At 34.3% G+C, this 15100-nt stretch overlaps 1 protein-coding gene across 1 annotated transcript; it reads left to right on the top strand.

The window, feature by feature from the left end:
• Nucleotides 1-2060: 2060 nt before the first annotated feature.
• LOC110660384 (spermidine sinapoyl-CoA acyltransferase) lies at nucleotides 2061-3680 on the top strand. The gene has a single exon (XM_021818692.2). It carries the CDS (start codon nucleotides 2130-2132, stop codon nucleotides 3573-3575), a length of 1446 nt encoding a protein of 481 aa, XP_021674384.2. The 5' UTR covers nucleotides 2061-2129; the 3' UTR covers nucleotides 3576-3680.
• The last annotated feature ends 11420 nt before the right edge of the window (nucleotides 3681-15100 follow it).

Raw genomic sequence — 15100 nt, forward strand, 5'->3', positions numbered from 1 at the left:
GCATACCCTCGCATTGGCCTGACATTTTCAAGATATATATTTTCAGAGTGTTTTCTGATAAAGTCGAATTCTGATCGGTAAGGAAAGATTGCTTTCAGGAAAAAATAAAATAGGGATGTCTTGTTTTGGAGCAGCAAATTAAACAATGAAATGTTGCTGTGGATGCCATTATTATATTCATTATTTTATTCTGTAAAGGTACGATGTCAATATATGATTCTGAATTAAATTTCTACACTTGTAATCGAATACTGTCAAAGTGGGAAGCATTAAATCTCCACTGAAATTTTTGTGCCTTCGTTGCTGTCAACCATATCAATCTCATCCTAAAACGCGCTTTCTTACTAGTGAAGAACAACTGAAAAATGACGTCAAGCCACCGTATGTATGTGCTATTTTAAGTCTCTCTATATAATAAATATTAGAGAACATTACACTTTAATATTTTATAATTTGCGTGTTTTATTAAAGAAATTTGAATTTTTTTTTTCACTTAATAGTCTATATTATTATATTATTAATATTTAAAAATAAAATTAAAAAATAATGTTAATGTATATTGATATGATAAGTCTTCTTCTACTCTTAAACTTGCTTGACAACTGAGCTCTATCTATTTGCTTTATATAAGAGTTGCTGATTTCTTTACAATAGAAGTAAATTTTAACTTATTTTATTTTCTCTCATTTTTACTGACTTGGCACTAGATGGAATGATTATATACAGTTAAATATATTAGACTCAATTGCTACACTAATTTAAAAGTATAAGGAGACTTATCATGTCAATATATATTAATCTCGTTTAGCAATTTTATTCTTAAGTGCTCACAATGTAATAATATAAATATTTAAATATATATAAAATATTCAAATCCTTATTAATAAAACATGCAAATCACCAAGTATTAAAATATTTTTTTTGAATATTATATACCAAGATAAATATGTGTAGAATACCAACATCAATGCCAAAACATCAAATTAAATATTATAATTTTTTGGTGGAATAGTATTAAAGGAGTTTTTGAAATTATAGTATATTATAGCAATTATAAATTTTTATTCAATGATTTTAAAATTGTCTTTAAAATTAAATTATATATTCTCATGTGATTGTATAAACATGAACTACCACATTTATATATATAACCATAACCTTTAAATTTTGAAGTTAAAGCAGGACGAGCCGTGCGATTTAAATCATTCGAATTTGGATTATTTCAGGTTTGAACTGTTTTTTTTTTTTTTTTTTTTTTTTTTGACAAATTCCTTTCAACTTGTGAATTGATCCAATTCACAAGATTTTGGGTAAATTTAGGAGTCGTTTTCAAATCAAAATATTATTTTTAAAAAATAATAATTTTTATTCATTTACTTTTGATTAAAAATCAGCTTGATCGGATAATCTCAAATGGGTTAATTACCGATCAAATCACGTGAATCATGATGTTAAATTTCAACTGAACCCGCCCTTACTTATACAAGTCAATATAATTTCAATCATTTTAAATTGTATGTGTCACTTAGTCGGATAGGATCCAATCGAGTTGCTGAATTTAATTAAATCTATTAGCTCTATTTAAATTTAAAATAAATATTAAAAGTTTATTAAAATTAAATTTTCGTTTTTAAAAAATAAATTAATTATATATTAGATAATGAAATCACAACCATTGATTAAAAAAAAATCGAAAGATTAAGATTGTATGAATATTGTAGGAGGGCTTACTTGTTCATTTATCACTTATGATTATTATTATTTATCTTCATCCTCTGCTAACAACTGATTGTTTTATTTTCCACGGCTACTAAGGCGGTTGCTTGCCGCTTGCTTCCCTTGTACCTATGTCCAAAAGGCTATACGTTAGCTAATTAATTAAGCCTTTACTTCATGATTTCGCAACCAACAGCTCCAATTCAACATCCATCAACATTATCCTTTGACATCTTATAGACTGGGCCCTTAGATATGATGATCATCAAATTTTTACTTTGAGTGGATAAGAACAAATGTTTGTCTATATAAATGAAGTAATTGCCAATGTTTCGGTCACACTCTTATCAGTTATTCTCATTGTAATTACCCTCTTATTATCAATTAGATTCTCACACCCACATCTTCATTCCATGGCAACCCACCATAATAACATGCCCTTTCTTCTTGAAAGAAAGGATGTTGAGCTTGTTAAACCAGCGAAACCTACCCCCTTTGAAGTTCTTTCTTTCTCTAGTATCGATAATGATCGTAACCTTGAGCTTTTATGTCAAAGCATTTATGTATACCAAGCAAAGCCCATTCTTTCTAATGGTAATGCTCATCATCGTGATGGTATTGCATCAAAGTTTAATTGTAAAGGAGCAGACTCAGACCCTGCCTGTGTGATTAAAGATGCCATTTCCAATGTTTTAGTGCAGTACTATCCTCTAGCTGGAAAGCTCAAGAGGAATAGTGATGGTAGACTAAATATCACCTGCAGTGGAGATGGTGTGCCATTCTTGGAGGCAACTGCTAATTGCCAGCTTTCTTCTCTTCATTACTTGGATGGTATTGATGTTGACATTGCCAAACAATTTGTTTTTGATTTTCCATCAAAGATTGAGTCTGGTTATTACCCTCTAGTATTTCAGGTGACCAAATTTTCATGTGGGGGTTTCACTATTGGAATGGGCTTATCACACTCAGTGTGTGATGGGTTTGGTGCATCTCAATTTTTCAGAGCCATGGCCGAGTTTGCAAGTGGAAAGACTGAGCCTACGTTAAAACCCGTGTGGGAAAGGGAAAGACTGGTAGGAAAAGCTACTCAGGAACCTTTACCCCCAATAGTTGAAAGCGCTGGTTTAGCAAAATCGCCATATTTGCCAACGACTGACATCTTGCATGAATGCTTTTACGTGAACAGTGAGAGTATAAGAAGACTGAAAATGAACCTAATGCAGGAATTACGTGATGAGAATGGAGTAACGAAAGAAAGTTTCTCCACTCTTGAAGTGCTTGGTGCCTACATTTGGAGGTCAAGGTTTAGAGCTTTCAAGCTGAACCCAGATGGGAAAACCATCTTCTTCTTAACTATGGGGATAAGGCAACTTTTGAATCCACCTTTGCCTAGTGGGTACTATGGAAATGCCATTTCATCTTCAACTGTGGACTTAATGGGTAGGAATCTCAATGAAGGACCACTTTCTGAAGCTGTCAAACTCATCAAAGAAAGCAAGAAACTTGCTTCTAATTCAGACTACATTTGGAATCGCATAAATATTATGGAGACATTAATAGAGAAAAATATCAAGATTGAAGCTGGGAGTGGTGCAGTCATGGTTTTGACAGATTGGAGGCAACTGGGTCTGTTGGAGGAAGTAGATTTTGGATGGAAGGCTGCAGTGAACATAATCCCAGTGCCATGGAACATGTTTGGTTATGTGGATTTGTGTATTTTCTTGCCGCCTTCCAATTTGGATAGTTCAATGAAAGGTGGAGTTAGAGTGCTTATTTCTCTCCCAAGAGCTGCTATGCCCAAGTTCAAGGAAGAGATGGATGCCCTCTTGCAGCTGGGAGATGAAGAGGCTAATCCCTAACTGCCATAATAAATTGGTGCAACAAAGTTTATTTATCTGCATTAATTAATTGTCTCATTTCTATTTTACTTTCAATTGAATCAGACTAATGAAAACTCTTTTTTATTTTCCGAGTGCACTAAATTAAATATGCATCCAAATAACAAAGAGAAACAGAAATAAATTTATACAAATATATACATAAACATATAAGTATTCAATAATTTGATAAAGTATCACCTAATTAAACGCACAACTTACATTTAAAAATTGTCATCTTGTTCTGTACAAACTATCTACGTAGCACCTTATTGCGCCTCAAACATCATAACACAGAATTTAAGTAAATAACCATAAATTTTATCAGCTTAAATAGAATAAAAAATCCTTAGATAAAGTAAACAATTATATTCGATTATAATAATTTTTTATTTTTTTTCATAATTTAACAATTAGATTCATTTTAAGAAGGCATTAAAAAAACAATAGTCTAAAAGTAGATAGAAATGTGTGTGACTCTGAAAAATAAGAGTTAAATAAGTTCAAAATTAAGGTTTAGACTAAATAAATCATTGTACTTTCTAATTAAGGCTAAATAAGTTCTCATTCAATAAAATATTATTTTTTAAATAATAAAATATTATTTTTTTCCTAATTTTTAAATATTAAAAATTATTTATTATTTTAAATAAAATAAAATTTAATAAAAAAAGAAATTAAAGAACAGATAAATAAAAGTTATTTAATATTATATTATTACTTTAATATTTTATTATTAAAAATAAAATATAATATTTTATTATTAAAAAAATAATATTTTATTAAGTGATGACTAATTTGGCCTTAATTAAAAAGAATAAGGCTTGTTTAGCTCAAAACTTAACTTTGGACTTATTTTATTTTTTTTACAAATACTACTGTTAAAGTATATTATTATATACAATTTAAAAAATTATTATTATTAAGAAGTACATAAAAAAATAATTTTCAATTGATGCTCAAAGCATCCTTCCCTATCAACTTTATGAAGAATAGCAACTAATAGCTTCACCTAAGTCCTTATCATATAGTAGGCTAATTTGCCCATTTGAACCCAATCAGGTCAATCAGTTTATGAACTACCCAACCGATTCACGTGGGTTGATTCCAGTTTATGTAATCTAAGGGTTTCAAATTGAACCAAATAGATTACTAGTTTGATTCCCTGTAAAACCAATATGCTTGGCTAGTCTAGTTCAGTTCTAACAACTATAATAATAATTAATTAGTTTTGAAAGTATTGTAACTTTTGCCTCGCATAGAGAAGAAAATAGAGCAATCCAAAGTTTTTGTCTGTGGAATCCACAAATGTTGCTACTTTGAATTCTAGATTACTCAAATTATTAGCTGCTATGATATTTTTCGATTTTCTTTATTATTCTTTGGCAAAAGGTTATTTTAGGCCCTTAGGAAAAAAGCAAAAGGTCATATAAGCCCTTATCAAGCATTTTGAATCATTTGAGCCCTCAAGTTTTAAAAAAATTAGCAAAAAAGGCCAATTATTTGAAAAAAGTGAATTAAGAGGTCCAAAATACAATCATGCGGCTACGTGGATGTGGATGTCCATTAACAATGCATTTTGTTCTGTTAATAAGTTCATGAATATGAAGAACAGAAGTGCAATCCATCCACACCTCCTTCTCTCTCTAAATTCATCTATGTTAGTAAGAAGAAAGCCTGAAGATCATCCTCATATTCGTATCAATGAAGGAATTTCAAATAGGAAAAGATATATAGAAGAAAATCTAGCATTTGTTTTTTTGCTACTTTTTACTTAGTAATTTTGTATTGAAAAGAAAATCTCAACTTTACATCACTTAACTATAAGATTTTTTTTCTTTTTTCTTTTTTAAGGAAAAAAGTGTTTCCAGTTCAAAAATTTGCCTCATCCTCGGCAATTTTTACCAAAAACTTCAAAATTAAGTATTTAGGATCATCTTTAATTTTCTCTTTGTCCTTGGTTTCAAAGACACTGTAAACCCCATCATTTTTCGATACCGGAATATCTGTCATTGATGGAATATTTTGGTGAAAATTAAAAACTTCACTGACAAAGAAGTAACGGTAAGATGTAAAAATATACTTATGTATATTTATGTGATGTGTTTAAAATGTATTTAAGAATAAAAAATGATTTAAAAGTTTTAATTCCTAAAAGTTTTTAAGTGTTTTTGGCCGAAGGAACTTCGGTAACCGAAGGATGGACTTTTAGCAACCGAAGTCCCTTTTTCTTATTCAAATATTATTTTGGACAAAATGGGTTATCATTCAAATATTATTTTGCATAAAATGGACTTCGACAGTCAAAAGCTAGACTTTTGACAACTGAAAGTCCCTCAACAATAAGGGTATAAAAAGGGTCCAAAGCTCATTTTATTGTAAACAACACTTAGGTTTTTCTCTTCTTTCCTCTCTCTCAACTATTAGGGCATACAAGGAGCTCTTTAAAGAGATTTTCTTGGGTTTTTCAAGATCTGGAGGTGAATTCTTCCATTTAGAAGTTTGAGAGAGTAGACTCAAGCTTTGAGATTTCGATTATTTCACCTCCAAGCTCCAAGAAAAGAGGTGACTTCTTTTTTTTTCTTGATCTAATAGGTAGATCTAAGAACGTTGATGAGGGATTAGGTTTCTATAACTTCAATTTCTTGTAAAGTTATTTTTCAGTGAGTTTTGGGAACTTATACATGTTAGGGTTAGGGTTTTGTGATGCATGTTGAAATTGCATGTTTTTATTATTAGTTTAGTAATATTTAAGTGTTTTGGGCCTTAAATGGCTAGTTTTCCTTGATGGATTTGAAGAAATCCTTGAATATGCTATGTTGAGTTTGGGGAAAACCTAGGATTTAAGTATTTGGTTAATGAATGTGGGTATTAAACATGTTTTCAAGTTGTTTTAGGCCTTAGAAACTTATTTAAGTGGTTGGATTGAGTTTTAGAACTTTAGAGTGAGTTTGGGTGTTAATGGGAGAAGGATTCTATAAGTTTTTGACCTGGGAATTCGGGAAATTCCTAGGTTTGGCTGTCAAAAACCATAGGTTTAGCAACTGAAGCATACAGTTTCTTGGAAATTCTAGAAAATTTTCTAGGTTTGGTAGCCAAAGTCCTAGACTTCGGCAGCTGCAATGGCTACTACCCAAAATGGGCATCTAATGTTTCAAGGTTTGACAGTCGAAGCCCAAGACTTTGATAGTCAAATTTAGTTCTGCTCACTTTATTTTTCCTTCGATTCCAAGGTTCAAAAACCTAATTTCATGGTTTTTAAGGGCCTAGAATAAGATAGTTATATATATATATATATATATATATATAGAGAGAGAGAGAGAGAGAGAGAGAGAGAGAGAGAGAGAGAGAGAGAGAGAGTTTTAGAGAGTTGTATAACTTTCTAGGGTCCGATTTTATAAGATCAGGCTTGAGGAACTCGAAATGTTAAGGATCCAAGGATAGCTACCATTCGACTTAGGTGATTGATAGGCTATAAGAGGTAAGTAATTATAACCTTAATAAACGTAAACCTTTTAAATTTAAATTTAAATTATGATCATCCTTATGCATTATGTCATATTTATTTAGGGTGTATCTATCTAAAACATGAATATGTGTATAATTGCATAATTATTATTGGTACATGATAGATTATGGATGACCCACTAACTCCCCCCATGTCTATGGTCATGTTATGTTATAGATCCATAAAATTCAGAAGGAGACTTTTATGATGCCTCTTGGTTCATGACGCATGTCATGTTATAAGCGAAAGTCCTAATGAGCCTTTGTATGAGCCGAGCACATTGGATTTGGGTAGTCACTGGTGACAAGTCCATCTTATGTGAAATTTTTATGATGTGAAAACTCATATGGATGACGCATATGTATAAAATGAAAATTATAATTAAATGTCATTGGTTAGTTTACTCACTTAGCTTGTGTAAGCTCAACTCTTTCCAGGTGCAAGAGTGCAGGAATAGAAGAGTCCTTTTGGGAGGTTGAGCAGTAAGAGTAGCTGTAGAATGTTCTTGTGTATGTTGTATGATTAATGGATATGTAATATGTAAAGGAATAGTTACTGTGCTAGTATTCAAGTTTTGATAGATGTTTTATTATATATTCGAGTGATGTAATTATGTATGTTTAAAATCTAAGCAAACTCCTCATGTAAGTATGCATGTACAATCTAATTACACTTTAGTGATTTCACGTATGTAAAGGTTTAAATTTTGAGCCATTTTATGTTAAGTTATGAATAAGAAAAATAAAATGTAATGGTTTGGAGTATGCTTGGATTGTGAGGTACAAGAATATGTTCATGTAAAACAGGTTTTTAGGATCGCTATGGGTTTCAATAGCATTAAGCTGATTTGATCCCTAGCACTGGTAACGCCCCTAGTTTGGATAATTATAGACACCCTTCATTATACATGTGTAAAGCCTCTCAAGTTGTGGAAAGACATAATTTTCCATGCACTGCATAAATAGATGATTCACATACTCAATTTGGCTTGATATTTCAACATCCAACATTGTAACACTCTCCCGGTAGCACTCCGTACATTCTACTGTTCCGGTGACCGGTGTCGGTCCGGACAGCTAGAACGTCCGGAAAAATATTTAAACTAAAGTCAGGAATCATAATTAACTCAAATATTAACAAGAAAAATTTAGTAAAAATTTTAGAAATAAAATACAACCAAGTTAAATGAGCCGGTGCCCTAGCGAGGGGTAACTCAGAGGGAAGTTGCGGTTCTCGCAACGAGGAGCCCTAGACCTGGCGAAAAAATTATAAAATAATTTTTGGGACTCCAGAGAAGGGTTATTGAGGTTCCCATGGCATTAGAATGCCAAGAAAATACCTAGAAAAATTTTTCAATCGGTACAGACAATTTTGACCCGTTAAGCCAAACGGAGGGCATTTTGGTCATTTCGCCTTCAGAGGTGATTTTTGGCCGACTTGTCCAGTTAAGTAAATAATTAATATGACATAAAATATGAAGAAACATTACTAAAAATTAAATTGAAATTGAGTAGTGATGAAAAGAAAAGAAAAATCAAAATAAAGCAATTTGTGACATCATAATGATGTCATTTATAAATTACCAACCAATCACAAGCTAATAAGCTTTCTTAAATACTTAAAAGAGACAAAACAAAGACCAAAGGAAAAGAAAAACGTGAGCAGCCATCTCCTTCCCCATTTCAGCCGCACCATAGCCAAGAAGAAAACTTCCATTTTTCTTCCTCACTCAAGCTTGAAGATCTCTCAACCCTCACCCCAAAACCCTAAGTTATCTTCACAAAAATTAACCTATACACCCTAAGGAAGCTCTAGGCAGCCACAAAGAGGAGGAATTCTAGAGTTTCCCAAGCTCAATAAGTTGAGCAAAGAGGTTAGTGCATATATACACCTAAAGCTCTTGATTTCTATGTTAAGGGACTTGAAATAAGTAAGGAATTGTAACTAAAATGAATAAAAATTATGTGTATGAATGCCATAAATTTCGGCAGCCCTATTAAAGGAATAGAAATGAGTGTTTTGTTGGACTTAGAGTGGATTAGAAATGATGTTTAAGGTACATATACACAAGTATAATGAATTGGTATGCTAACTAAGGTAATTGGTGTAACCCTTGAATTTGAGCTAGGGTTTTAAGAGTGAAAATTTGACTTGGCTTAGGAAATTGTTAGAGAACATTTTAATGGTCAATTAGTGACCATTTTAGGTAAGTTGACCACAATTTGGACTGAAATAATGCATGGCAAAGTGAATGTGTAGGCTGCCTAGAGACAGCAGCAAGGTGACTGAGATTTCAGTCCTCTTATACAGCCATAACTTTGGCTGTGTAGGTCCAATTGGTGTTTGGCTAATTAGACATGAAACTAGGCTTATAATGGCACATTTTTGCTGAAGAAACCATGCCCAAAAGACCAAAGTAAGAGGACCAAAAGTTGGCCCCAATCTGGATACCCTGCAACAGCACCTGCAGAAATGACCAAATGAACAATAACTGTTCATTTGGCCATAACTCACTGTAGATATGGTCAATTGACCTGACATTTTTACAGAAATAAGTTAAGACATAGAAAAACAACTTTCATGAAGAAACCTACCCCAAATTATGACCAGAACCTAACCCAAATGGCAGTGACAGTCACTGTTCATGTTACTGTAGATATGATCAATTCTGCAGTTTGGCAATCCGGCCAGCTGTGGTTTTTGGACCATATCTGGAGCTACAAAACTCCAAATGGAGTGATTCAAAAAAGGAAATTCAACTAGACAAAATAAGGAACAACTTTAATGTTTACCATCCTCAAATTCCCACTGCAACAGGGCTTAATGGAACAGTAAATTTGGGTCACAAAAACAGAAAATTCTGCCCTCTTGGTTTTAAGTTTGGAAATGGTATTTGTGACTTATTCCAACAAGTTTTAAATGCAAAATGTGGTATCTTTGAGAACTTAGGTTCAATAAATTTATTGTGTATGAAAAAGTCAACATTTTGGTTGACTAGTAAGGTGAATAGTAAACAAAATGACACATATTACATAAGTAATACAACTTGAAATATAAAATGTAATTAACACAAATAGATTGTTTAGAGTATAAATGAGATAAAGTTATCATTAGGATTTACGTCTTTGTTTCAAATAGGATTATAATACCTTGTACAAAAATTGGTACATGAGAGGTAATAATGTGAATACTAATTCATATAAATATTGTAACGATTAGATGAATCACATGGATGGGTAAATGGGTTAATTGCTCTCATCATGAGAGAAATGGAAATATTTCGATGTACAAATGGTACATGAAAATCGATTGATGTAAATTGCAATTAATGTGAATGGTATGATGAATGCATAAATTATATAAAAATGAGATTTGAAGATTTATGCTTCTACTATAAATAAAATTAAAATACTATGAACGATAATTGGAACATAAAATGAAATAATAAAACTTATGAACATTTAATGATATTATGTGCCCTTGTATTGCCTAGACATGTGTGTCGGATTGGATAGTTTGGCATGCCAATAGGGTATTGTTTTAGCAGTACTGTGAAAGGCTTTATGCCTGTATTCATGGCTTTATGCCCGTATTCATGGCTTTTATGCCCGTATTCATGGCTTTTATGCCGATTATGTAATATCATGGCTTTTTAGCCATACTGACTGCATACGTGGTTGACGTTCTGCTTCCCATGGTATGACGGCCCGAGGCACCGCGGTGTCCAGTGCCAACGACCCGTTATCCAGTCCAGTCGTCCAGTATAGGTTACTTGTGCAACCAAATGAATGAAAGTGGACGAAGTTAACGAAAAGAAAAAAATAAAAAAAGGGATATACAAATGCAAACCAAATAAGGCATATACATTAAATACACATTTATTTTCTGCTATTTTCTTTTATTTTATTATTGCACCACTAAGCTTTATGCTTAGCGCGTCGCTTTTGCAACGAGTAGATACTGAAGATTTGGACAGAGGGCCCAGTAGACCACAGATTGGGTAAGGCCGTTCACAGTTCTGCATAGTGTCTGTGTCACCTCACCGTCTGCAGTGCATTGGTAGGACACTAGGTGTCATTTTGGTATTTTGTGTAGAAAGAGATGATTCTTATTGATTTCAATTAATCTGTACATGGGTATATATATACAATTGATTCCTATAATTGTGTTCTACTAGTTAGGAAGAAATCCTAAATAAGAAATCCTAAATAGGAATACAGAATACAAAATATACAGAAAAAATAATATAGTGATTGACTTTCCATAACATAGTGATTGACTTTCCATAACACTCCCCCTCAAGTTGGAGCATAGATGTTAATCATGCCCAACTTGTTACAAATGTAGTCAATCCTAGCTCCATTCAGAGCTTTTGTGAAAATATCTCCTAATCGCTCTCGCTTTTGATGTGTCCTGTTGAGATGATCTGTTGTTGAATCTTTTCACGAATAAAGTGACAATCAATCTCAATATGTTTGGTTCGCTCATGAAACACCGGATTAGAAGCAATATGAAGAGCAGCTTGATTATCACACCACAATTTCATAGGCAGGGAGGTCTTAAAACCTGTCTCATCTAGTAATTGAAGTATCCACATTACCTCACCTACTGATTGTGCCATGGCTCTGTATTCGGATTTAGCACTAGATCGAGAAACTACACTCTGCTTCTTGCTTCTCCAAGACACCAAATTTCCCCCAATAAAAACGCAATATCCAGTAGTTGACCTCCTGTCAACCTTAGATCCAGCCCAGTCGGCATCTGAAAAACATTCAACATTCAAATGCCCATGATTACCATATAGCAAACCTCTTCCTGGAGCGCCCTTCAGATAACACAAGATTTGTTCCAAGGCTTCCCAATGAGCAACAGTTGGGGAAGACATAAACTGACTTACCACACTAACGGCATAAGCAATGTCAGGACGAGTGACTGTAAGGTAGTTCAATTTTCCTACCTTACAGTCACTATCCCTGTATCTCTCTGGATCTTCAAACAACTCACTATCCCCTGCTAACAGTTGTAAAGTTGGAGTCATTGGTGCGCTACAAGGCTTAGCACCTAATTTTCCTGTCTCTGTCAATAGATCGAGGACATATTTTCTTTGAGACAAGAAAATACCCTTCTTACTTCTCATAACTTCGATACCCAAGAAATACTTTAACAATCCCAAGTCTTTGGTCTGAAACTGAGTTTGGAGGAAGGTTTTAAGAGATGAAATACCTGCAGAGTCACTCCCAGTGATGACAATGTCATCCACATAGACTACCAAGAGAATTAGACCAGCCTCAGATTGCCTATAAAATACTGAGTGATCACACTTACTCTTTTGCATACCAAATTCCTGTACTGCTTCACTGAATCTCCCAAACCATGCCCTAGGACTTTGTTTCAAGCCATAAAGAGACTTTCGAAGCCTACAAACTTTACCCAACTCCCCCTGAGCAACAAACCCAGGTGGTTGCTCCATATACACCTCCTCCTGAAGATCACCATGAAGGAAAGCATTCTTGATATCCAATTGGTGCAGGGGCCAATCATATGTAGCTGCTAAAGAGATAAACAAGCGAACAGAAGTAAGTTTAGCTACAGGAGAAAAAGTGTCAGAGTAATCAACCCCATATGTCTGAGCATATCCTTTTGCTACAAGTCGTGCTTTTAACCTAGACACATAACCAACAGGATTTACCTCATCAGATATACCCATTTACAACCAATAGCTTTCTTACCAGTGGGTAAAGGCAATAGTTCCCATGTACCATTAGCATCTAAAGCCTCCATTTCCTCTTTCATAGCATCACACCAGCCAGGATGAGACAGTGCCTCATTAACAGTATTAGGGATAGTAACAGAGTCTAAAAAAGTAACAAAACACCGAGAACAAGAAGACAATTGATTATAAGAAACAAAAGAAGAGATAGGGTAAGTACATGAACGTTTACCTTTACGAAGAGCAATGGGTAAGTCTAGATCGTAATCATGATCGATGAGGTACGTGGATCTCCCAACGAAGTAGCTGGTGGAGGATCCGAGTGAATCTCCAATCTCTGGAATAAACATGAACAACGGGAGGTCGAGTAGGTCTAGAGACGAAGGAACAGTGTGGGAGAGTACTAGACATTGGTTGGACAAGATATATTAAGAGATCATCCTCCTCCCCGACTCTCATACACGATGATGGAGGAAAAAATGGAGTGGACTCAAAAAATGTGACATCTGCAGAAACAAGATAACGATTAAGAGTAGGAGAGAAACAACGGTACCCTTTTTGGAGCCGGGAGTACCCAAGGAAGACACATTTGAGAGATTTTGGATCCAATTTAGTAACCTGTGGATGAACATCACGCACAAAACAGTTACAACCAAAAATACGGGGTTCAATAGGGAACAAAGATTTTGTAGGAAACAAAGTAGTATAAGGAATATCCCCATTAAGGACAGAAGACGGCATACGATTGATCAAAAAACATGCCGTGGAAACTGCATCCGCCCAAAAGTGTTTAGGTACTTTCATCTGAAAAAGAAGAGCACAAGTTACCTCAAGAAGATGACGATTTTTTCTTTCGGCCACGCCATTTTGGGATGGGGTATCCACACATGAAGACTGATGAAGAATGCCATTTTGTGTCATATAAGGCTGAAATTGTGCTGAAAAGTATTCTTTGGCATTGTCACTTCTTAATATGCGCCTAGAAATATTAAATTGAGTTTTGATTTCATTACAAAAGGCACAAAAGATAGAAAACAACTCAGAACGATTTTTCATTAAATATAACCAGGTAACACGAGAGTAATCATCAACAAAAGTAACAAAATAACGAAATCCAGTTTTAGATGTAATAGAACAAGGACCCCAAACATCAGAATGAACTACCTCAAAAGGAGATGAAGCCCGTTTATTGACTCTAGACACAGAAGGCAAATGATGATGTTTTGCAAACTGACACGACTCACATTCTAGTACTGATAAAGACTGAAATTGAGGACACAGCTTCTTCATGGTAGACAAAGAAGGATGACCCAATCTACAATGAGCTTCAAGAGGTGTTAAGGTACTGGAGCAAACAAGCGACCGCGGTACATGATTTTCCAGAATGTAGAGACCACTTGACTCGCGTCCTCTTCCAATAATCTGCTTCGTCGTAAGATCCTGAAACAAACATTGGTCAGGAAAAAAGAAAACATAACAATTTAAGGTACGAGTAAGTTTACTAACAGAAAGTAGATTAAAAGAGAATTTTGGTAGACACAAAACAGAAGACAAAGAAATTTGACGAAGTCGGGTTCGCAGTTCCAGAACCCATGACACAAGAAGTAGAACCATCAGCTAAAGTAACAGTAGAGGAAGTGAGATTAGACTGAAAAGCAGATAGAAGACTAGAATTACCTGTCATGTGATCTGTCGCACCAGAATCAATAACCCATTTGGATGAAGAAGACACAAGGCATGTAGTAGATTTACCTGACTCAGCGATCGCAGTGACAGGGGAACTGGTAGGCTTTAGAGATGCCTGATACTGGGAAAATTGTGCAAAATCCTCTGCAGATACCAAAATAGTTTTCTCAGAGGAAGATACTGACGAATCCTCTACTGCCATATTTGCCATCTGTGATCGCTGATTTTTCCTCTGAAGTTGCGGACAATTATATTTTGTATGGCTAGGCTCATGGCAATAATAACAAATGACTCCTCTTGAGTCCTGATTAGAACTAGCCTCTCCATTACGCTGATTACTTCTGTTGCCTGTAATTCCTCCTCTACTTCCTCTTCTATTACCCTGTTGTCCATTTGGATTACGGCTAATAAGAGCACTACTGACAGGTTGTGAAGATTGAGTACTCTCTGTACGAAGGACCCGTGTGAACGTTTCATGCAAAGAGGAAATCTCAGTACTGGAGAGAATCTGAGATTTAGCAGTCTCATACTCTGAAGGAAGGCCTGCAAGAAAACTCATAACAGCCAGTTGCTCCCGTTGGGCCTGCTGAACTTTCACATCAG

Source organism: Hevea brasiliensis, chromosome 12 (genome assembly GCF_030052815.1).
Source record: "Hevea brasiliensis isolate MT/VB/25A 57/8 chromosome 12, ASM3005281v1, whole genome shotgun sequence".
Classification (NCBI taxonomy): domain Eukaryota; kingdom Viridiplantae; phylum Streptophyta; class Magnoliopsida; order Malpighiales; family Euphorbiaceae; genus Hevea; species Hevea brasiliensis.